At 43.2% G+C, this 25,449-nt stretch overlaps 1 protein-coding gene across 11 annotated transcripts in view; it reads left to right on the top strand.

Annotated features, from left to right (window-relative positions):
• Nucleotides 1-2,483: 2,483 nt before the first annotated feature.
• The window catches only part of UNC5D (unc-5 netrin receptor D), a 533,873-nt gene continuing 510,907 nt past the window's right edge, over nt 2,484-25,449 (top strand). For all 11 annotated transcript variants that reach the window (XM_045985620.1, XM_045985626.1, XM_045985611.1 and 8 more), the window contains exon 1: nt 2,484-2,856. In XM_045985620.1, coding sequence (XP_045841576.1) covers nt 2,754-2,856 — 103 coding nt within the window. In that variant the 5' untranslated portion in view covers nt 2,484-2,753. The remainder of the gene's footprint in view (nt 2,857-25,449) is intronic.

Here is a 25,449-nt window from a genome sequence, read left to right as displayed (position 1 = left end):
ATAATTCATACATGATGTATAATATGTGGGGGGTAATACTGAAGATCCAACTTCTCTCAACTCAAAATAGTACTGAGGAGGATGAGTGGAGTATCTATTTCTGGAACACCTGATTGAAAGGATACCACTTCAACCTTATCTTAGGTTTAGACACAAACCCACGTCTCATTCTTGATGTTTGGAAACTTACCTACGTGATCTTGGGAAAGTCATTCCTATACTCAGCCTGACTTTCCTTATCTGCCAATAAGGGATAATAGTACCTATATTCTAGGATTTGGTTCTGCCAAGTGGGTGGAGGGGGGGCGGAATATGTGAAACAACCATTTCCTTGAACAGGGTATGCACTCAAGTTTTCTTATTTGCTCTTCTGTTGCATTTGTCATTGCAATTTTACTTTAATGATTAACTAATATTAGCTCAACTATTTCCTAGATGTATTTTTTTATTTTTTATTTTATTTAGTTTTTTTTAAAGATTTTATTTATTTATTTGACAGACAGAGATCACAAGTAGTCAGAGAGGCAGGCAGAGAGAGAGGAGGAAGCAGGCTCTCTGCTCCGCAGGGATGTGGGGCTCGATCCCAGGACCCTGAGATCATAACCTGAGCGGAAGGCAGAAGCTTTAACCCACTGAGCCACCCAGGCACCCCTAGATGTATTTTTTAAAATAGAATTGTTTTTACTTTTGCTCCCCTCTAGGGACAGTAGTAATACTTAAATACTATCTTGGAAACATAGTAAGTCTTCCCCCCTCCACCTTTTTTTTTTTTTTTTTAAGAAAGTACTCATTTGTGATAGAACTGCCACGTACTCTTGAAGAATAAGGAACGTCAGAGGATGAATGACTATTTTCCAGAAGACAGGTAAAGCAAATTTGGTAGATTAATTCTCAATTCACCTTCTCAGAGGAAAAGGACAAAACACTCATTTACCAAGATTCTAAAGAGATTTTCAGGCAAGTCCCTAGCCAGCCCCACATTAGTCTTTGCTTTGAAGCATTCATTCCCCAGAGCTTGGTTTTCTTGACCAGGACCCAAACCTTTTATTGAGCTGCAAGAAGACTGGAGGAAGCAATTGGCTCCTCTCCCCGACATTCGCGGGTCTGGTGGCATCAGGAGAGGGATGGCATAAGTGCTTATCAGGGAATCAATCTTTCTGCCTCCATCCTCTTTTTCTTCAGAAGAAAGCGAGTTAACGCAATTACCTCATCCAGAACAATTACCTCACTTTAAACTGTTTATTCTCCGGAGAAAGGTGTTTGGGAGCATGGAACACTTTGGCAAGAGAGATATGGGTTTTTTGTTTGTTTGTTTGTTTTTATAAGTACTTCTATCAATATTGAGTGTGGGCAGTGGGGAACTAACGGTTGGGAAGGTTTTCTTTTGAGCCAAGACTTCATTTTGGGGGCAACCAGGCAAAAGGGGACATGGGTTCTAACCAGTTGAGTTCTGGCACGACTTTAGGGGCTCAGTGCTGTGAGAGATGGCTCGTGCTCTGACTGTGGAGTCTTGGACTCAGGGCCAACTCCCCAGGTGTGTTCTGTGCCTGAAACTGTGTGGCCTAAGGCAATCTGTCCTGACTTAAGACTTCTGAGAGAAGAGTAACAGGCAACCATGAGTCCTTTCAAGACCAGTTAAACGAAGATTTGACAATTTATTCAAAATTAACCACACTTCTGAGAAAAAGTCTTTTTTTTCCTTCTTGTTACAAAGGCCACTATGACTCACTTTCCCTGATACTTAGAAGAAAGGCAATTCCCAGGGCCCAGATTAAAACAAACAAAACCAGGAGGCGTCAGAAATGAGGTAGCTTTCAGATAAGTTAAAAAAAAAAAAAAGCTGGGAATAAAAATCTATCACATACCCCTTAATGTACCCTTGACTGCAATTTCCCTACCTCTCTATTTATATGCATGGAGATTCAGCATAGCTACAATAATGGATTTATTCTAGTGTTATTTTTCCCCACTTGGCATTTAAGGCTTTCTCTTTTTTCTTTGAACATGTTCGGAGTGCTGTCTGATCTGACGTTAAAAAATGGAAGCAGGAGAGGCAGGACTGAGAAAGGGCTCAAAGTTGAACAAAACAGAGGTTTCCTGGAAGCGGCAGACTCTGAGTTGGGCTGCCGAGATGCTCACATCTTTCCGCGCCGGGTTCGCCGCCAAGAGGCCCGCCGGCGCCTCTCACGTCCGCAGGCGTGCGCTCGCGTCCCCGAGCCGGCTCCGGACCCGCTGCCTCTCTCCGCGAGCGGGGGCCATTGGCGGCGCGCGGAGGAACCCGAGGGCGCGTGCCGCCGCCGCGGGGCTCACCTGCGCCTCCCGGCCTCCCGCCCCGCGCGGCCCGCCGTCGCCCCGCCCCGGCCCGGCTCATTGGCTGCCGCTCGGAGGGGAGGAGAAGGGGCGGCCGCGGGGATCTCATTAGCGATGCGGACTCGCTCCTCCGCCCGGTAGTCCCGGACCCGGCAGCGGCGGGAGCGCGGCGAGCGGTGCTGCGGGGTGAACGCGCGACTCAGGCAGCGGCCGTGGTGGCAGCGGTCGCCCCGCCGTGGGAGGCTATGAGGGCGCGTGCTGGCTTCGGGTGCCCGGCCAGCGGCGGCTCGGAGCGCCCTGCCCCGGGGCTGTAGGGAGCCGCCGTGGATCAGTCACTCGCCGAAGACCTCCCGGACCCGCTGGTCTCGGTCCTCGGCTCGCCGTGCTTCTCCCGGGCGCCCGGGGCGTGGAAGAGGATCCGGACTCCAAGCGCGGCGAGGAGCATGGGGAGAGCGGCCGCCGCAGGAGGAGGCGCTGGAGGGGCGCGCCGGTGGCTCCGGTGGCTGGGGCTTTGCTTCTGGGCGGCGGGGGCTGCGGCTGCGCGAGGTAAGCGCCGGGCGGAGCGGGCGGCAGGGCCGGGGGAGAGGCGAGGGGACGACAGTGAGACCCAGCGGGACCCGCGCCCATGGCGCTGGCTTCCCAAGTTGCGCGCTGCACCTCTGCGAACGCGGACCCCACAGGGTGGGAATCGGGCGGAGGACTTCGGAGGGGACCGCTGCCTCCCACCCCAAGTTTGCGATAAGCCGCAATCCTACAGGTTGCTGTGACCGGGGCCCCTACCCTTGACGCCCACCGCCTGCTCCATTTTCCGAGCCCTCCCCAATTGCTGCAGACCGGGGTACCCACCTCTTCACTCCAAGCTCGCTCTCCCCTGCCCTCTCCACTTGCCTCTAAGGCGAGAGACCACGGGTGGGCGCGCACAGTGGTGTCCGAGAGTTCCTGGGAGAGGGGCGGGGTGATGGGAGTCTCTGTAGGGTGGGCTTGAATGGAGAGGGAGCCTTTTCCCTTTGGGGAGCGACACCCAAGCTAAAGTCCGCTGAGCTTGGCAACCCACGGGCGACACTAATCCGAGGCACTGGGCTTTCTTTCGAGGAGGCCGCGGTGTGCGGGAGCCCGGGAGAGCTGTGTGCACCCCCCACGATTAGCTGTGACCGCTGTGCGGAGCCGGGATAAGCATTTGGCCGGAGGCCGCTCACCCGGCCGCTACCCGGTGCCTACTCCAGCTAGGAAGCTCAGGGCTCAAACCGCAGCTTCTTGCTGACTTTGAAAGACAAGCCCCGTTTTCCTGGATCCTCCGGACTCCAGCAGAGTAAAATTTTGCAACTGGTTTCACCTCCACTGTGAACGAGAACCGGGAGCATCAAGTTAAAGATAAATCCCGCCGACTTGTTTTGAAGACGATCAGAAGCGATTTGAGACATAGCTTGAGTATTGTGGCTTTACCTTTGAAATAATCCCGAAGCTTCTCCTTCCCGCCCGTCTTTACCTTTCTCCTTCCCTGTGTGCCATCCATTAGGTTTAGAATATGTAATTGCACTGAATGATTTACCTAAGGCTTGTCTGGCAAGAGGGGGGTACTGAGCTGACCGCCTCACCTTCTGCTCTCTTGGCTATCCTGAACATAATGAGTAGCCGGGAAACAAGAGGGAGGAAGGGGCTGACGACTATCATAAAAGAACTAACATAATCTAATTTTTAATTTTTATAACAGCTAACGGTGTGTTAAAAGCAGTCAGGTACCTAGAATGAGGAATTTAAAAAAAGGGGGGGGGGAAGAGGTAGAAGCTTTGTTTATGGTCCTGTTCAGTGACAATTTGCATTTCATTTCCTGAAAACTTTTTTCTTTTGTTTTTGTTTTTGTTTTTGTTTTTGGTGGAGCAGGCTTCTTAAAAGGCAGCAAAGGTTTAAAAATGAGCCTCGGTGATTGCACACTCTGGGTTTTGGTGAAGCCCGGTTCTTTCCCTTTGCTGGAAGAAGCACAAGCTTCAGCCATTTGATTTACTATGGAGAATGCCTCCTTGCAAAGTCAGCTCTGAGTTTGTTTTAATGCACTGTTCTGGGGGAAAAGCGGGCCTTTTCTTTTCTAAATTTTCTAAATGTCTGCATTCCCACTTGCTGTTTGATGTGGAAATACCTAAGAGCACCTCCTGACTCTGAGTACTGACCCCTTGGAATTTGGTTGGTGGAGTTGTCTTGAAGCTAGCCCCCAACGAGAGGTGGGGACATGCCAGAAGCCTCTTGGATGGAGTTTTGCTGGCTGTGAAAGTAAGGCTAGCACCTCTTGTCTGCAAGCTGTTCTTTAAAGGTCTTCTAGAAAACATACTGTACACTCTGCAGGCTTATTTACAACAAAATGTCTTGCACAGATCATAGTAATGTTCAAGACACATGGAGTAGAGCAGTAAATCTGCCTAATATTTCCCTTGTAGTATTTTATGTTTGGGGGGGGGGTATGAAGCCCATTCCTTAGCATCTGTCAGGGATTCTGTATGAAATGAGTTGTAAGCCAGCTCTGGAACCTGTGAAGCTGCGTGCACCTGACTTTGGACAGGTGGGCACTATGGAGTTTTCAGAACAAAGGGTGTGTTTCAGTGCTACTTAAGTTCTGCCCATTCATTAAAAGCAAGATGAGTTGCACTCTTGGGCTATTTTGTTGAGTCGTCTCACCAGACTCTGTGGGGTTGGCCCCAGATTGTTCTTCTTTATTCAACGAAATAGGTGTTTTTTTTGGCAAGTCTTTCCATGTTGATTTGAACCAAGGTATTCTGCCCCCTCCCCCCAAACCACAGGGTATATAGAATTATGCCATTTGCGTTGATGATCTAAGAATATTTAATAATCCAGTAGCATTTTCCTTTATAATGACTTAGGCTTTTATTTGCAAGATGAGTGCACCAACTTTTTTTTTTTCCTTTTCTTCTCCTCCATACTTAATGTAAAACCATCTGAAAATCAGAGGGAGATTTCAGGTGATGGGCTTTAAATGAATATACTGGAAGAGGAAGATATTTGGGACAAAGGACTGCCCATAGAAACTGGTATGCCCCAAGGAGGAATGTTCTGGTTCCTTCCTTCGCAAACAAGACTTACGTTTTCAGATTTATGTTCCTGACTGCTGGCCTACTGTAAGGAAGGCACTTTGGTGCCATGATTACTGTATATCTTAACACTTTCCAACTTAAAAGAAGGTTGTTTAAAAGTTATTCATGACCTGCCAAGTGCTAATTGAATCCACATCGTGTTGTCACATTGATTTGTTTTTGTTCTTTGAGAAAATGGGAGTAGAGCTGTAGATCTGTTTGTGATTCCCGTATTAGATACTGTACATAAAGATATCCTCATCTAAAGGCAGGGAGTGATAGGCTAAACTTCCGCATAGTTCCCTCCTTTAAAAAATGTCCCGGACAATGACATATTCCTTATTATCGCTATAGTAATGCATTAAGGGCAAGAGAGGTACACATTTATTTTCTGGGCATAATAGGGTCATACCGTTTACACATACTTAAATCCATTTATCTACCTGGTTCATGCGTTTTAAAATCCATAGTCATTTCCTTCTTAATGAACTTTATATGCTCCCTATTCCCCCCACCCCCCTCAAGTCCCCCCTCTTGCCTTTCTCATTCTGCTCATTTTCCTCAAAAAACTCTCCCTCCAGAGTGCTATGAGGAAAGTGTCTTTTCTCCCACTTTCCTCCCAGGATTGTCTTACTCTGATTTTTTGGGTTGTGCTCTTAGCTTGAACGGTCCTATGGCTGCTGGTTTTCCTGCCTGACAAAGTGTTCTGCTCAAGAAATGCCTTCAAGCAGGGCAGTTGGGTGGCTCAGTGGGTTAAGCCTCTGCCTTGGGCTCAGGTCATGGTCTTCTGGTCCTGGGATCGAGCCCCGCATCGGGCTCTCTGCTCAGCGGGGAGCCTGCCCCCCCCCCCCCCCCCCCCGCTTGCCTCTCTATCTACTTGTGATCTCTCTCTCTCTGTGTCAAATAAATAAATAAAATCTTTAAAAAAAATGCCTTCAAGTATCTTAGTTCTTAAGAAGAGATTATTTGTTCTGATCTGGCCCTTAGAAAGAAAGTTGTTCTTTTGCAGGGTCTTACTATGAAAAATAAATGGCTTTCCTCAGTCTTTGACCTGTGTGTGGTTCTGGAAGTGATGATCCAGAGGGTGGGAAAGCTATGGGGCCAAGAATCCTCCTTGAGCTCTTAGAACTGTACAACTGGGTGAATCAGGTAGTCCCAGACCCTGCTCTCTTACTAGTTAGGGAAGCACGTTTCTCTCTATCATGACTTTGTGGTCTGCCTTTACTATGTATAGTACCTAGCTTAAAATGTTGCAACTTTAAAGGTTTCTCAAGGAATTAGTTGTACAGGAGATAGTGAATGTTTGATACCGTCTCTTGTGCCTTTTCTTCTTTTTTTAATATGAGGGTTAGAGACCCAGGCTACATACATTCACGCCTAATCTCAAAGACAGGTATATGTACAAAGAAAGTTATATTCTATAACAGCCTCTTAAAGATGGTGGTAGCAGAGATACAGGTGTCCCCGTAATGAACAGGCACACACACTGACAGAAAGTCCCAACGGAGATGCCTTTTTTTTTTTTTTAAGATTTTATTTATTTATTTGACAGAGAGATCACAAGTGGGTAGAGAGGCGGGGCGGGGGGGTGGGGAGGGGGGAGCAGTCTCCCTGATGAGCAGAGAGCCCGAAGCTGGGCTCGATCCTGTGCTTGATCCCAGGACCCTGAGATCCTGACCTGAGCCGAAGGCAGAGGCTTAACCCACTGAGCCACCTAGGCGCCCCGGGGATGCCTTTTGATTGCACTTTTGCAGTTAATCTTAATCCCATACTCAGGAAAGTGCCAGCCATTGACCAGCCATGTCATTGTCTTCTCTTCTGCCCTCCTCCCCATCCTGATGCCTTCATGAACTGACGGCATGACTGCATGGCCAGTGGGGACTTTCCTATAGTGAGAACTGCAAACTCTAGGGAAGACCCCTGAGCAGCTCGCCTCCCTCATTTGCTAAATAGCCGCTTTTGGCATGAGAATTTACCATCCGATTGCTGCTGCTCTTTATATCATGCCTATTCCTTAAGAGGAGGCATTTTTGTAGCCTTCCTTGAGTGCAAAATAATCATAGCAATTATTGTATTCTTTGTGTGCCATTGATTATCCTAAATGCTTTACGTCTGTCAACTCATTTAGTCTTTAAAATACCACTATGAGGGGGTGCCTGGGTGGCTCAGTGGGTTAAGCCTCTGCCTTCGGCTCAGGTCATGATCCCAGGGTCCTGGGATCGAGCCCCGCATCTGGCTCCTTGCTCAGCAGGGAGTCTGCTTTCCCCTTCTGTCTCTCTGCCTGCCTCTCTGCCTACTTGTGATCTCTGTCTATCAAATGAATAAATAAAAACTTAAAAAAAAATTGCACTCTGAAGTAAGTAAGGTTCTCATTTTAACATAGAAAAAGGAAGGCAAAGAGGGGTGAGATAACTTGTGCAAGGTCACAGAGATATGACGGAGGAGCCTGGATTTGAACTTGCACCATCCTGCCCCAGAGCCACAACAAGGACTGTTTTCTAAACTATGCCAAAAATAAAACAACCCTTATATTTTGGTGACAAAAGGACTGAAATTATTTCTCTACCACTGTGAGAGTTGTAGAGGAATTCAGAGTAGTTTAAATAAAATTATTTCTCTACCACTGTGAGAGTTGTAGAGGAATTCAGAGTAGTTTAAATAAATCTATAAATACATTCAGATAAATCTCAGAGATTTGTGTTGTACGAAAACAACCACCCTCTCACCATTCAGCTTAATATACTTTGGGATTGGAACCACACTTAAAATTCTGAATGCCAGTTTCTAATATGATAGCTTGCTTTTTTTTGTTGTTTTTTTTTCTCAATTTTGAATTTCAACAGAAAATATTACTCTGATTGAATGTGCCATCCATGGAATGGCAGATCCCAAGAGAGTATTTGTTGCATGTCTTGTATTTTTAGCCTTGTTTGCTGGCGAAATGTGGAGCATGAGATTTGAGAGTAGATTGTTAACACCAGAGGCTGCTGTTTCTGCTGTTTTGGGTACTCCTGCTGCTGCTCTTTCGAGGCAGATGGCTCGATTCATTTATAGAAAATAGATATTCATTCTATTTTGCATTTCCACTTTGAGAAGAACTTTTAATTGTTTGTGCCACATTGCATCGTATGGCCTTACCGGGCGCACACACATGCTGTGCGTAGATAATTTTCAGAATTAGGCGGAAGTTCACGTATTCCCTTTGGACTGCCTTAGAAATCCGATGTGAACTCTGCGGTGCTTTTGCAGTATTTTCTTCTGAAAGCGGGCGTGCGTGTGCAGGACGGGGTGTGAACCGCGTCTGCTGCGCTCCGTCCCCCGTCCCTCCCCACCGACTTCACTGAACTAGAAATTGGGGGCAGGAGTCCTGGGTTGTGTTTCTGGGGCTTGAGTAGAAACAACACACCCGTGTGATGCTTCTCAGGTATATCAGACCACTCCAGGACTCAGAGCATTTCCTGATGTTGTTACTAACAAGACGAATAAGGCGAGGCCCAAATTCTTCCTCTATGACCAGTTACTTTCTTCATAAATAAGGAAACTGGAAAGCCAAAAGCTGCCTTCCAAGTTAGGTCAACGACAGCTTCACTTAATGCAGATTTTGACTCTCTGTCCCCAAGTTTCTGGTTCATAAGGTGCAGAAGGGCCTTCCTCCCTAGTAAGAGAGACCTTAGCGCGCCAGTATCCCACCCACCCAAGCTGGCATTGTAAGACTAGGAGGAATCATGGGGGAAGAGCATCACTGCAGCAATGTGAAGCTTGAATAAGAATGAATTTCTCAGATGCTTTGTTGTTATCTAAAATCAAATGTTGTAATTTCTCAAATCAGGTGAGTCCATGGGAAAGTGATCCTGCAGAAATTCCAGAAGGTAGGTGGTTGGCAGGCAGTCATGGGAAGAAATCTTTCTACATCCTTCAAAGGCTCAACTCACGCTGGCGTAGTTGTGTTTTGTGTAATATCATTCACAGATTTTGATAACTTACTATAAAAGCAAATTTATTTTCTAAATATTGGATGAGAAATTTGCCTCTGAATATATTTGTGCGCGTGTTGTCAGGAGTAGTGTGAAAGTGATTGGTGGCTTCTGCTAGCCACAGTACTTACTTAGGACTTACCGTCTTTATTTGAATTTAATTTAATAAAATCTACTCGGAGAGGAGGGGAAACCAAATGATCCTGGGTTATGGAAGCTAAGCTGGTAATATCTTTGAAACTCACAAATCAGTGCTTTTCAGATGTTAATGTGCATGTGAATCATGGCAGATCTCCTTTAAATGCACCTTCTGATTTACTCAGCCCGGCAAGGGGGCTGAGGTTCTGCATTTCTCACAGGCTTCTAGATGACCCCATCCAGGGACCCCATCCCTCTTTGAGTAGCAGAGCCATATGGGATAGTAATTCAGAGTTTGTATTTTCAATATTGCTTTTCACATGCGAGGCAGTAAGAAGTGGAATTCAGTGTAAGACTATTTTTAAAATGCCAACAGAGGAAGAGGCAAACAAAAATGTCAGTTTTAACTCAGATAGACACGCAGCCACTCATAAAACGAACACATTCAGGAGCTCCGTTCTGAGATGATATATAGTCCAGCTTCCAGCGTTTATAAAGACAGATGCACTATTTGGAAAGTCTTGAAATCTGTTTTGAAGGAATTGAGGATGGATATTTGCATCTAATTTATTGCACGTAATAAAGGGGAAACTGAGTGCCTGGGAAGTTGAGCAGTTTGCCCAAAGTCAGATTTTTGTTAAATAAGAAGCTTTTCTACTCCTGCGATCACTCCTTCATTCTGTCGTATCTCTTGACTGTAGCTGCCTAGACAATGATCTGGAATTCAAGATAATGAGAGAACGAGGGTATAGTTAAGGAAGAGGTAGAGTAAGACCGGTTGGTTCAAAACAAAAAAAACCAAAGCAGAGCACTGTTCATAGAGCATACTGGGGCTCCCCAGCTAGCTGGGTTGTCGTGCTCAGGATGTTGTGTAGGAGCTGGTGTTCGGGGTCTCTCTCTCTGCTGCAAGGTAGCTCCCTGTACTTGAAGGGCCCATTGTGCTTGCCATTACTCCCCCAGCCCCTGGCAGTTGTTGTCCAATAGCCTACACTAACCAATATTTTTGACTCCAACCTCATTTTGTTAAGGTATGAATACTATTTAGGTGGAAGTTCCTAAAACTTGTTCAATATTGTGATAAAATAACTTAGGAAAGTTTAATTGCCAGAGAAAGAATTAAATAACTGTAAGAGGGTTTTATATATATATATATATTTCCCTTGATAGTTTGGAAAGCCTATATGCCTAGACAGACTATTCTAGAAATACAGTTAAGTCTAAGAGTGACACTCGCATGGATGAGTTTTTTGAGTAATCGTTCATTTGCATGGAACTTGACACTTTTAAGGGATGTTCACAAGTGTGATTACTCTGTATTTGCACATCCGCCCTGATCTCGAACAGATGATAAAATTAGATTTAGAGATTCTTCAACCAAGGCCAGACAGGGAGCAGTAAATAGTACCAGGCCTAGAAGCTGAGTCTCCAAATGGCTTCTGGGCCTTTTGGACTTCTTTACCGTAATTCTATTTTCTTACCAGATGGACTGATTAGATCTGAGCGGGATGATACAGCATTTTGCTGTCATTACACTTGAGACAGGGCCGTGGATGGTGGATGTGTGAACATGTGTGAAATACATGAATAAAAATTTTGGTTGAGGAAAAAAAAAAAGGTAACCTGTGTTGCTTTTTCAGTCTATTGGTATTACGCTTCTCATGGTTATAAACAGAGGTGGCCCTGCCTGGGAAATGTGTCAGAAGTGATTGGAAGAAAGTAAAATTGTGACTGTATCACTATAACATGCTGCGGTATGGAGTAAGTTGTATGTCAGATATTCTGAGAAACTTGCTAAGCAATAAGATTTTCTTAATCAAAGGAATCAAAGTGTTCATTAAAGTAGGTGAAAATCACAAATTAGTTCTCTGGTTTTATTTTTGAAGATGCCATTATAAGCCAGGCATTTGAGAAATAGAACACGAGCCCCTCCATCTGCATGGCTTTCTAAATACCTTGTCTTTATTATTAATTTTGAGTGTATGTGCTTTTTTTGTTCTGTGTATACTTTTAAAACAAGATTAAAGTCTTTCCATTTGTATTTGAAGGTAGTGCCATGGCACAAGGCAGTTGGACTTCCAACAACAATTTTCATCAGTGTGTCTTTAAGAATTTTCCAGCCTTTCTTTAAAAAAGAGATAGGGCCAAAAAATACAGACCACCAAATAAAATTCTTTGCCAGGCAATATAAGTATGTTATAACCTATTTGAAAGGGGCTGGAAAAAGTTTAACTTTCCTGCATCTAAATCGACAACCCTTGTATCTACCTTAGTCTTGGGACCAGAAGCTACACTGATTGCATCAGATTTCCAAAGTTGTTTTCCTATGGAAAAACAAAGAACAAAAAACACCGTACAACAAAACAATCAGGAGGTTCACACGTTTTGTCAGTGTGAGGTATGTGGGTGGGATATAAGTGTTTGAGGGTTTGGTTTAAAGAAATGAAGCTGAATAAAAGATTTGTCATTAATTTCTTTGTTTCTTTTTTTTTTCACATTAGGGCAAAAATAAAGCCCAAAAAAAAAAAAAAAAAAAAAAAAAGAAAGAAAAGGAAAACCCATACAGCCCATTTAATATTTTTTCAAGTTTAACAGACAGCTTGAGGTGCATTTCGACCTCTGGACTGGTACCGTGAAAAGACAGCTCTACCGTATCACATCCTGCAGCAGAGAAGACCATCACTTACATAGCCAATTATTAATAAGTGCCAAGTTGATAAGTGTTTTAATGCATGGGTATCTGTGTATTATATATTAGTGGAATGTCATATATCATCCTTATAGCAAACTTAGATCATTAAAGTTCTATGCTGTTAATTTAAATGACATTAATAACACTTATATGTGAGATGTCGATTAAATTTTGACTTCTGAGTCAGCTTCTTAATTTAGGTATTCCCATTTCTCTCTTTCTCCATGGTATCTCTCATCTAACCCCCAAATCTTTGTATTTTTAAACTTTTAAAAATTTATTTGTTGAATTTTTTAAAAAAGATTTTATTTATTTTTTATTTATTTGACAGACCGAGATCACAAGTAGGCAGAGAGGCAGGCAGAGAGAGGAAGGGAAGCAGGCTCCCCGTTGAGCAGAGAGCCCAGTGTGATGTGGGGCTTGATCCCAGGACCCTGGGATCATGACCTGAGCCAAAGGCAGTGGCTTTAACTCACTGAGCCACCCAGGCGCCCTGTCTGTATTTTTTTAAAAGATTTATTTATTTGAGAGAGAGAGAGCGAGAGAGTGTGCATGCGTGGATATAGCATGGGAGTAGGGGGCAGGGAGAGAATCTCAAGCAGACTCCCCACTGGACATGGAGCCTGACGTGGGGCTCAATCTCATGACCTTGAGCCGAAACCAGGAGTCAGATGCACAACCAGCTGTGCCACCCGGGCCCCCTGTCTGTTTCTTCCTCAAGTCACTTGCTTTTCCTTTAAGCAGCGTGATGAGCCTGGGAAGCTCATGACCACGTGTCCTTGAACATGTCACTTCGTTCTCTGTTTTTTTTTTTATTTCTACTGTGAGAAGAAATGACTAAATCACCTTTAAAGTGCCTGTGTGCTCTAATATTCTATGACGCTCTCCATTGTTTTCAGTCCCTTTCATTCACAGTATTTTTATCATTTCAGGAAGCATTTCTTGGCATTTTAAGTATGTATCAAAACCTTAAATAAAAAATGCTGTGGACGTAGAATTTTCAGGACAAGTTAGTGGGACTTTAGGAAGGATGGTGGTAAGCCTTGACTTAGCCATTTTGAGGAGTGTACCAATATCATAAAAAATTTAATTCCAGGTATCAGTTTCTCTTCAGTCAGTAGTAAACTAAAGCATACACGAGCAATTCTAGCAACCGAGGTGAGTTTGCATGGAAAATGGCCGAAAGTGTTAGGACCCCCTCAACCCCACGGGGCTCTTTTTTTTTTTTTTTTTTTTGCTCAGTTGGGGCAGGCACTTATGGTTGCTAGAGTGACTGATTTTTTCTTTCCAATAGAAACCAGATTTATGAAATTTTATGTTTCCAGGTTCCAAGTCTTCTCACATTATTTTTATTTTTAAAGATTTTATTTATTTATTTGACAGAGAGATCACAAGTAGACAGAAAGGCAGGCAGAGAGAGAGAAAGGAAAGCAGGCTCCCTGCTGAGCAGAGAGCCCGATGCGGGACTCGATCCCAGGACCCTGAGATCATGACCTGAGCCAAAGGCAGCGGTTTAACCCACTGAGCCACCCAGTCGCCCCTTCTCACATTATTTTAATAAAACACCTTTGACAACCAAAACTTACTATATAGAACACTGTCTTCTGGTTTGTCTCAGTGACCTTGGTGTATTTTGTGAAGACATTGAAGGGATCCAGGAGACAATCTCTTCTCACATTCAGTACTCCTCTTTCTTTGAGCTGCGCTTCTTTTTTTTAAAAGATTTTATTTATTTGACGAGAGAGATCACAAGTAGATAGAGAGGCAGGCAGAGAGAGAGAGAGAGAGAGAGAGAGAGAAGCAGGCTCCCTGCTGAGCAGAGAGCCCGATGCGGGACTCGATCCCAGGACCCCGAGATCATGACCTGAGCCGAAGGCAGCGGCTTAACCCACTGAGCCACCCAGGCGCCCTGAGCTGCGCTTCTAAAATGTCATCTAGCTTTGTGGAGGGGCCCTGCCTCAAAGCAGAAGACAGAAAGCATTTATGTGGCCATCCGTTTTATGTTTGATAAACATCAATTTGATCACCGAGTTTCTATGTACTTCTGTTTCCCACTTGTAGAGGAAAATCATGAAATTACATCCCTGAACAAAACCCTAAAATTTCTAGACCAAAGCCCAGATTTTTACAGAAACAACCAAAGTCTAGAGAAGCAAAGTTATCTTTCTTGACTTTGATAGGTCTTCCCATTGGTGCTTGCACGTGAATCCAGATCTTCACTTTCTCAATGTCATTCTTACCTCTTTTCCTTTCCAGGGCTATAATAACAAAGTAATCAATAGAGGCACAGAAGAATTCAAAAGAAATGATACCAGAAGACTAAAGACTATTGATCATTTTTCCTCTGTGTTAAAGGATGTCTTCCTTTTATTTAACATGTTTGTATTTTTCTAAACACCTTTGAAATAATATAGATTTCTCTTCTTGGCTTAGTTCTTAGAGAACGTTAGGGTTTTGATTTGAGGGGCTCAGGTTAGTTCAGTGTAGCAGAGCTAATTAATATCATACAAAGGATTTATATTATGGATTTGTTCCATGTTGGGAGGAAATTTGGGGTGACCTTAAGCTTTTGTCTCAATTACTTCTGCATCCTTGGTAATAAATGTGTTCAGTATGAACAAATACCGGTCTCTAGGATCTACTACAATCACTAGTAGGTCCTAAGTACTTTCTAAATGTCATTATTTTAAAAATCTGTACACAGGAAAGAATATTATAATAACTGCATTTCCACTAATTGTGATATTGGTGCCGTGAGTTACACTTTACGCAAAGGATACGGTTTTAGAAGGGCATTTGCCGCACAGCTACGAATTCTTATCTGGGTAAATAAATCACTTCCAATTTCCAGTTTTCCCTGTGTAAAGCTGGGTCTTTAGGTGTGATGAGAAACTAACCTTTCCAGTTTGAATGGTCCACTGGGCCCTTATGAGTTGGTGGTATTCAAGTAGATGTAAAGGTTGGACACTCAGGACACGGGGCGGGGCAGATTTCAAACGAGCATCAGCATTTCACCTGTTCTTTTTTTTTTAAAGATTTTATTTATTTATTTGACAGAGAGAGATCATAAGTAGGCAGAGAGGCAGGCAGAGAGAGTGAGAGGGAAGCAGGCTCCCTGCCGAGCAGAGAGCCCGATGTGGGACTCGATCCCAGGACCCTGAGATCATGACCTGAGCTGAAGGCAGCGGCTTAAACCACTGAGCCACCCAGGCGCCCCCTCACCTGTTCTTCTAAGAGAGCTTTTGATGTTGGCAGCCACGTGCTTCTGATACCCACAAAAGGCTATAAATCTGCATTCAAAGAGAATGACTGGATATAATTTTATAGGCTTCAGTTGCCGCTTCTCCTGGAGTCCCTATTTTTCCTCATTTTCAAGTGAATTTTGCCCCTCTGAAGGCTGGGATAACTTACACAAAGCCATCCCTGTGGTTGAGGCTGGAAACTCAGGTGACTGGATCATGGCGATGATTCCTATCCGAGCCACCTTGCTGGGGATGTGTGAAACACATCGGGTTTAGGAAACTTCCGATTCTTGGAGGTTAGGTGTCAGAGTATTCAGGTTTTGTTATTTTATTTTATTTCTTTTTTTTTTTTTTTTTTAGCAATTATCAGTGAGGGCTCTTGCTGCTGAAAATGGTGGTCAGGTTTTAGATCAGCAAATCCCTGGTCCTCACCCAATGCTGTTTTTTTTCAAACCCAGCAGAAATGCAGACTTCTGTAGTGTTGTCAGCCTGGATGGGGGAGAAGAATCTTACGCAGGTATTTTGAAGGTGTGAGGGCATATTAACTTTTTTTTAGCTTCAAACTGATGTTTAACAGTTTAAAGTATGTTTAAACAGTTTTATTGAGACACAGTAGATAGAAAGATGAGCACCAAGTGTTTATGTAGCCCTGGTTTATAGAAGTCCATATGGATGTAATTTCAACCATGAAGACAGTGTCTCTCTGACGTTCTCAGTCTGCGGGAACCTCTAACTCAGAGCAGTCGAGTTGGAATCTCCTGGGGGATGACCCTCTCGTATGTTTTTAAGCTTCCCAGATGATTCTCAGTTTGGGAAGGCAGGATTGAGAGCCACTGATTTCATGGGTGCATTGATTTGTACAAATACAGACTCTGATCTTGTTTTGAAATTTAGAGGATTGATTTGGAAATCACTGTCCTAGCAAAGGTAAGGGATGCAAGGGGGCCATACGCCATTTGCCTCCCCTTCTGTGTTAGACGTCGTCTTTCCACGTTGCTCCCCAGATAACTTGGATGAATGAAACTGGATGTTGGCACAACACATTTCAGCCTTTGGGAGCCCGACTGCTGCTAGGAGGGAACAACTAGGGTATTACTAAAAGGGATGACATTATTTGAGAGGGATTAGGTATTTAGAACCCAGGTTTGGAGGTTGTACAATTTTCCCTTCTGGACAAAAGCACAGGGCCCCCAGATAGAGATTCCTATCCCCTTGAAACATCACTGAACATCTCGTAGGCCCATGATGTAACAGATAAGTGGTCGTATTTACGAGCGGATTAATATCTTTTTACTAGCCTTGGTGTCTGAGGGATATAGGCAGTGTAGCTCCTGCAGTGTTGGGCAAAGTACCAGGCAGCACCACTGTTGTTGACGCAGAGTAAGTGGGGATGCCATTGCCATTCCAAGCATCTTGGTGTAGGAACTCTTCTGCATGCAGATATTTCTAATAATACTGCCCTGTTCACAACTGCCTGTGGTTTCTTATGGTCTGTGAATTCAAATACAAACTGTACGATATTTTGTATGAATGGTTTTTAAAAAAATCAAATTAGACTGGGTATTTGTCCACTGAGCACCACATGTAAGAAGCAGGGCACGGTCGACATGTGACTGTCAACATGTGTGTTTCTCCCATAATGCACCACTCGGGTTCTCCTGCCCAAGCAATCGTGGCTCACATTCTGTGCTCATCCTCTCCTTGTTTCTAAAAAAAAACCAGCTTCAACGAATATGTATGTACTTCTACACAGACACAGTTTACTTCTGCTTCTTCTTGAGATGTATTTAAATTAGAGTCTACATATTTCTCGGCAGTCGTTTGTCACAAGATTGTGTTTCATCTCTGTTATTACACATACCATTGATTCACTTCCCTCAGATACAATATTCCGTGGTGTGACTCAACCGTACTTGACTTATGTTGCCGTCAGTGAAATTTGGGCTTGTTCAAATTTTTTCTTTTTTCTCTTACGAACAGTGCTCCCAGGAACTTTGTTAGGCATGGCTCCTGGTACCCATTTTCACGTGTTTCTTACCTATCTGAGAGGAGATTACTAAGACCTAGAGTGTGAGCATGTTAAATTTTCCAGACAATGCCACATCATTTTTAAGCAAAATGTAAGTTCTCATCATTTCCCATCAGCTACCATTGGATATTAATAGGCCTGGAGGTTTCTGCTCATTTTGAGTGGGTTACAATATGATTATCTCCACATGGACTTAATTTTCATATTTCTGATTGCTAATGAAGTTTAACATTCTTCATATATCTCATTGCCATTTATATTTCTTCTACAAAACACCTACTCAAGTCTTCTGCTCATTTTTTCCCTATGATTGTGGCTTCCTCAATTGTAGTAGTTTTGAGTGTATATGTGTCCTACATGTTTTTTTTTTTAAAGATTTTATCTATTTATTCGACAGAGAGAGATCACAAGTAGGCAGAGAGGCAGGCAGAGAGAGAGAGAGAGAGGAGGAAACAGGCTCCCCACCAAGGAGAGAGCCCGATGTGGGGCTCGATCCCAAGACCCTGGGATCATGACCTGAACCGAAGGCAGAGGCTTTAACCCTCTGAGCCACCCAGGTGCCCCGTGTCTTACATGTTTTATAGATATAAAATCCTTAATGTGTTATATGTGATTGAAATTTCTTCTAGGTTTTTTTTTTGTTTGTTTGTTTTTACTTTATGGTATTTTCTAATAACCTGAATACTTTGTTATTTTCTCATGAACTTTAGTCTCAGTTTTAATGTAATCAGTGTTTTTGGTCTTATGCTTAGCTCCTTTGGGTTGTGCTTAGGAAATCCTTTCTAAATGTAATTAAATACATTCTCCTCAATCCTAAATTCACTATCCATGAATGTTTCCCATCCTAGAGATTAACTTCTCTTTGTTGAATACTGTGTTTCCATACCTTGACATCACTTCTGATACTGCACCAATCAGACCATATTCTGTTTTTTTAAATATATATAAGTCTCTCTTGCTCTTGATTTTTACCACCTGAGGTCAGAGACAATTTTCTGTTGTACTGTATTTTTTCAACACCTAACACAGGGCCATGTTTGGAATACATTAGGTTTCCAAGATACTCTGAATACAGCACCAGGCAGGCAAATAACCAAAACTTTTACGTGAGCTTATAAATATGTTCTGTCATTCCACCATTTGGTGGATATACATTTTGGTGTATAATTCGTTGTGATAGAATCATTGTGTTACTCCTTTTAACAAAATGTATGGGAATGATAACACACTTCCACAACGTTAGCTGTTATCACGGTAGCCTAAATTAGCTGAAGAACCTGGTGTAAGTATACAAAGGTTCCACGTTGGGGCACCTGGGTGGCTCAGTGGGTTAAACCTCTGCCTTTGGCCTGAGTCATGATCTCAGGTCCTGGGATCGAGTTCCGCATGGGGTTCCCTACTGAACAGGGAGCCTGCTTCCCCCTCTCCCTCTGCTGCACTCCTTGCTTATGCTTTCTCTCCTCTCACTCTCTGTCAAATCAATAAACTCTTAAACAAAAAACAAAGGCCCAATGTTAGGGAAGCTCTGCTGGGTTAAAAGCAGGCTGGGGCTCTGAGCAAATAATGCTATATATTTGGGAATCTGTATAATCAGAAGAGAACTTAAGGATCCTAGGCATTTGAGTTGAAGGTTCAAAAGAGAACAATTATAGGAAAAGGAATGGAAATAAGAGGGTACCAGCTACGAAACTCTGGTTCAAGGGATGGTCTTGTAGTGGTTACAGTTCTGGAGTGAGCATTCCACCTTGCTCTTACTTGTAAGTCATGAAGGTGAACTCTTGAGTGTCTCCTTTACTGCTGGAAGCTTCCAGGCCAGAGAACATCGGGAGGCTAATAAGTCAGCGAGCCAGCAGGGCTGGCGGTGGGAGTTTCAGGAGGTGGCATTCTCTTTTCCATCCTGGAAGTCACGAATCGGCTAAATGGTTAGATTAGTGCGAGTAGGGAGCCCAGGGGAGCTTAACTGTACTTACTCTGAGTAGTTCTTTTAGGTGAAAGTCTTTTTTCCCTTAATTTTGAAAGCATATGTTTATTAGAAGAAATCTGAAAATAGAGGAAAGTATTAAGGAGAACAAAATCCCAGTAGAGACGCAAAAAATGATCACTCAGGGAAATTCTCCAGGTAGAAGCCGTATTCCTCATGGTGCTTCTGTTAGTTAGTCTGTAAATCCCTGTTGTTCCTCTTTGTCTCTACCATTTTGAAAGAGGAACAACCAGTTATCTGAATACTAAACCAAATCCTTTAGTTCTTCTGTTCTTATCTTTTCAGAATGTTGACTTCTCCATAGTAGATTCTGAGTCTCCCTGTGACATACCTTCAGTGCTTTGGATAATGTGAGAACAGCACATACTTGTTATTTTTCGAACACGGGTCAGAACTTCTGGACACCCATCGTAACTGCAGCGCCCCAAGACCCTTGACAGCAGTGTCTCCGGAGAACTTACATAGTGGTGCTTTGTGTTCATTGAGCTGACTCGAAAAAAGACCACCAAATCATTTTTTAATCTCTCAGTATGAGGATGGTATGTGATTTGGTTACTGCTTTGAAATTCAGAATGGCAGTTTTTGTTCTTTTTAGCATTCCCAAGACAACTTTGAAGGATGCTTTTTCTATACCTGGTATGCTACCACATATGGATTTTATCTCAGCGTCAGGATGAGTCAGACCTTAGCTAATAAGAGCGCTTCTAACTATTGTAGACTGAGATAAATAGGGATACATTTGTTTGGAATGTTTGTTGTTCTTACGTGTATGCAGGTTGTCTCAGTTGTGATGAAGTCTATCCCTGGGTAGCCAAGAGCAATCAGCAATACATACAGTCAGGTTCTGTAGTTTTTTCTTTTCTTGCTGGAAAGAATTATGGAATTTTCATAGGTAAAATTAAATAAGATTAGAGCAGTTAGTCTTTGCCTAGTGCCCTTCATACCTTCTTCTTAAGCTGATTTGTCAATAAAATGCATCTGAAGTAATTAAGATGTAGAAAATAAAAATCTGAAGACCATATTTTTTGGCAATGTGTGCCTTAACATGTTTTCAATGCATCTGTCCCCTCACCACCACCACCACCTCCCTTAGCTAAAATCCTCACCTCCAAAATGAAAGCTTCTGAATTTCCTAATCTACACAAATGTTTTCCCCAGTGTGTCCATATCTGTAATGGTATCAGAGTTTCATAGCTGGTGGTCATCTGTGTAGTGAGTTGAATGCCTGTTTATGTTTCCATATAAAACACCTCGATGACAGGCTGGTTGTTTTCTGAATCTTTGCAAATACTTGTGTCTTGGCACATTTTAGTAATTCAAGGAATAAACGAATAGATGAATGGATGAATAGTTACTAAGTACAATGAATATTTGTGTGTTAACGGAGCTCTGGCTTGCTAACTGTATGTGATCATGAGACTGACAGCTACGTGTGCCGTTCAGTATGGTAAATGGTTGTCGTATATATGCTTTAATTCCTGCAACAACTGTGTCAGGTAAGCATTATTATTTGTTTCCAAATAAGGAAGTTAAAACTCAAGTATACTTTCCCAAGGCCACACTCGTAACAGTGAAAGGGGGTATTTGAGCCCAGGTCAGGTTAGCTCTAATACATGTAGACTTTTCTGTATCCTATCAAGGTGCCTTCCAACTTTATGATGAAGATTCACACGAGTGTCTGAGATTCTTTGGATAAAATACTCCTGTGCAAGCCAGCTGTGGCTAGTTTTACCAGGTATGGCACCCGTTCCCTAAGCGAATGTGTGTTGGGATCTATCCTTTGGTTCTGTCCTTGGTTGTTGTCTCTCGTATCAGCAGTTTATTGATTATACTTTTTCCTAATATGTAAATGTCCTTGAACACCAGCCCTGTTCTCCTCTTTGGTAGTGGAAACAGCAAGCATGAAGGAGGCTGGCTCTCTGGGGCTCTGCTGGTCCTGTAAGCCCACTTCACTGGTCTCCTGCTGGACAGAGACTGGGCCCTAACTTGCATGGTCCTTGCTGTTTCGGGGTGGGGTCGATGCTTCCTGTGCACTAAGAGAAAATTGCAATAGTAAGCTCTCTGGCATGGAGTCTGCGTTATGTATGACTGACCTTGCTTTGGGCAAAGTGGTACTTGAGTTGATGTATAACTGATAATAGTTGGTAATATTAATTATAGACCAAATGATCACCTTGGGTGAAAATCAGTTGCCTACATTTCCCACTGGGCTTTTATTGCCTGAGACTCACTATGAGAATTCGTCTCATTGGTGGGTATTTGGGCAAGAGAATGAACGTGTATTCAACACCCATGTGCGGTGCTAGCCAGATTGCAGGGCCTTTTTTTATTTAGTTCTCGAAAGGAGGAAACTGAGATTGCAGAGAAGGAAATAAAATTGGAAGATGTTAAATGAGCTCTTTTGGGATCATGCATATTGTAAATGATCTGAATTTTTTAATTCTCCCAAAAAACAATTGAATATGTTTACTGTATGCATATATTATTTTGACAGGCAGTGAAGAATAGTGATAAAGCACACAGTTCCTCGAATCAGACCATTTTAGTTTGAATTCAGTTTTTAAAGATTTTATTTATTTACTTGACAGACAGATCACAAGCAGGCAGAGAGAGAGGGGGAAGCAGGCTCCCCGCTGAGCAGGGAGCCCCATGCAGGGCTCGATCCCAGGACCCTGGGATCTTGACCTGAGCCGAAGGCAGAGGCTTTAACCCACTGAGCCACCCAGGTGCCCCTAGAATTCAGTTTTTAGCACTTATTAGCTGTGTGGCCATAGGAAAATGGCTTCAGCTCTCTGTGTTTCTGTCTTCTTACCTGTAACATGGGGGTAAGTGACAGGGATATTCTGAGGATTAATTAATACAATCAAAATATTTAAAAATAATTCTGATATATAATCATTTATATTTATTACTAGTACTACTGTATTTGAGTCACTGTGTTGGGAACAGGGATCTAGAAATAAGAACTATTACAACTGCCATCAAGAGTCTTACAGTCTCATGAGGGGGATGGTAGAATAAACCTTACAGGGCATTGTGGGAAAAGAAACCACAGGGTGCCCTGGCTGCAGGGAGAGCCCCCTCCACACCTGCCCACCCACCCCCAGCCTTGGAAGTGCTAGTGTACCCACAGGAACTGATACCTGGGCTGAGTGATGGATTTTAAGTAGGCAGGTTTGGGATCATCGTGATAGTAGTTCCAGAAGCCTTGCTTCCCTCAGACTTGCACAAAGGTTTGGGCGGAGATAGTACCTCAGGTTGTGTTTTCCAACGTTGGACTCCGGAGTGCATGTGTCCAGGTGCTGTGGCTGCTCCCCATCACGTTGGTAGTACATTTTTACCTTTCCAAGTGAACACTTGAGGCAGACTGATTTACTTTTTTTCCTCCTCTCTGAAATAGAGAAGGGCTCTTTAGCACTTTTACCCTTTGAAAATATAAAATCACTCAAGGGCTTTCATATTTTCAAAGGGCAGAAGCAACTTTAGCGAGAGAGAAGAGTGCAAAAAGCTGACTGATCTTTTTTTTTTTTTCTCTTTTTAAGTGCTGTAATGAAAACATGTATAAGACATATCTTCCGGGCCCGTGTGTGTGGATGCCGCTAAAAAGGTAGACGAGGGAAGGAGGGTGAGAAGGAGAGAGGGATGCGTATTTGGGAGAGTTAATGACTGCTTTCTCTGTTGCTAGGATTTTTTTTTTTTTTTAATTTTTTCCCTTTTTAACTTACTGGAGAAGAAAGAGCCCTTATCTCTGCCCCTCCCCCACACCCGGGCTCATGCTAAGATAAAATAAGTGGTGGCCCTCAGAATTTTAATGGAGGACACACCTGCTTCCTTCCTCGGCACTGATTTGCCAAATCACTGACCCCGGGGAATGAAAGCATAACCATCGGGAAGGTGGCAGTGGCATTCCTGAGTGAGTTTTGCCTTCAGAGTGACGGGTGTAGTTAAGTCTCCTCAACAATGCAGAGAGAACAGTTCACCTGTCAGGTAAGAAACAAATAACCGAGCCACCAGCCGGGCCCATTACCTTCCCTCCGCACCACACCTGTGCACGGTAGGCACCTCTGGGGTGTCCGTCATTCGAAAGGGCCATATTTTACCCAATGAGGTGCTTACTACGAGCAGCCATCAAAATGATCTACTAACTCTGGCTCCGCTGGCAGGGCTGGCTGTTGGCGTTCTTGCTGGATGGGCTGTTTGCCTTCTCCCCGAAGCACGAACGACAAGGTATTATCTGCAGGCACAGTTTTACTTATTTATGTTTATTATCGAATTCACACGTGAACAACGGCCTAGGAGGTTTGTGGCAGTTGAGGTTCTGAAATGCTATTTGCAAGAAATGGTGTCTTCCTTTGGGTCCCCGGGGGCCATGGCATTAAGGCCAAGGAATTGCCCCAGACCCTCCTCATTGCAAGAAGATACCCAGGACATCACTGGCCGTTTGCAGAATGAGTTGGGTTGGGGTTTGCTAGAATCTAAATCTGATAAGCAACACATTCTGCCATTTCAGGGACTCGGTGGTATTGTCATGATTCTGACACTCCGTCTCTCTCTGTCTCATCTCTCTCCTTTTCCCTCTCTATTCTAAGACAGCCTGCACTGCTGTAGTCGGGAGACGGGGAGAATGTTCTGAGTAGTAGAGTTACACTCTTCCTCGAGTTTACTACAGAGAAGCAATTAATTGTGAAACTGGGTAGGAGTTTATGATTCTGCTTCATATGGACTTGCCCGTCAAAGGGCCACTTAAAATTCATGCACAGTAGCAACTGTGAAGGAATACCTAAGACTCATAAATAAAGCAAACCTATCTTAATTTATTGCCAGTACCTTCTATACCCATTGAGCTATTCAGAACTGTGCACAATTGATGTTTCTTTCCTCCAGTTATTTCAGTAAAAAATGAACTCTATTTTATGCCACACAAGCATACTAATAAACCAGTGTTTTGCTGCTTATAAAGGCAAACTGTCACCTGTTAAAATATGTAACTGTCATAGAAAGATAAAAAAGGATCATTTAATAATGATGAACAATGTGCATGTGGCATAAATAGAATCCAAAAGGTAAACAGCAGTTTATTATGCTATAGCCAGCTAGAGCTATCTATCCCTCAGTGGAGGCTCTGTGCTCGTCTTTGTGCCCTTCCTTTTAAGGGAAATACAACCTGGCTGCACAATAATTCGTGTGTGCATGCGTGCACATATGTGTGTGCTTAACAAAGGCTCGTTACTGGTGCAAAATATGGACTTGTTCTTATTACAGGGGGAGCAATGGTTTTCAGACATATTTTCTTAACTCTAATGGGAGCAATCCCAAGTGCTCTGTGTTATTGTTTCCTAGTGCTGAATATTAGGGAACGTTTAGAAATTTCATTTTGCTGGTGGGTTTGGGAAGGAGGATGTTTTTAATTAAGCTCTTCAGCTACTTTTTTTCCCCCAGTGTTGGAAGCCAAATATATCTCTAGCAAGAATATATCTGATGCTATTAAATAAAACCAGTGCTAGCAAAAATAAAAATGGGCTCATTATAGCTACCTGGGTTTCTTGATCTCTTTTTATTGACCTTTACAAATAATACCTCCAGGGCACAGCAGTGAAAACTCTCCAGATTTCCTTCATGATGGAAGGGGACAATGGCAGGCATATGGCACAGGGTTAAACTTTTGTACCTGCACAGTAAGTTTTAACAGTCCTTGGGAGAGGGGTTTGGGTTTAGGTGCAACTAGTAAGAGATTATAGTGGGACTTTTTAAAATTAAAAAATACTTCAGTTGTAGTCTGTTAAACTCCAAGGAAATTCAAAGCCAGGAGAGTTACCAGGGTAAGAGCTGCTTCTCTTCCACGGCTATTTCTTCCCCTTGTTTCCAGTTAGCATGTATTTACATCAACTAATGTCTTGGAAACGACAATTATGGCTGGGTGAATAAATATTGAATGTTTTAAAGATTGTGTAAATATTTGCCCAATAGACAGCCCTGGCTTCTTAAATATTTGGCCTTTTATATTAG

This window comes from Meles meles, chromosome 2 (assembly GCF_922984935.1).
Source record: "Meles meles chromosome 2, mMelMel3.1 paternal haplotype, whole genome shotgun sequence".
Taxonomy (NCBI): Eukaryota; Metazoa; Chordata; class Mammalia; order Carnivora; family Mustelidae; genus Meles; species Meles meles.
Note: the sequence above shows the minus strand (reverse complement) of the source record. Positions and strands in the feature narration are given on the sequence as shown.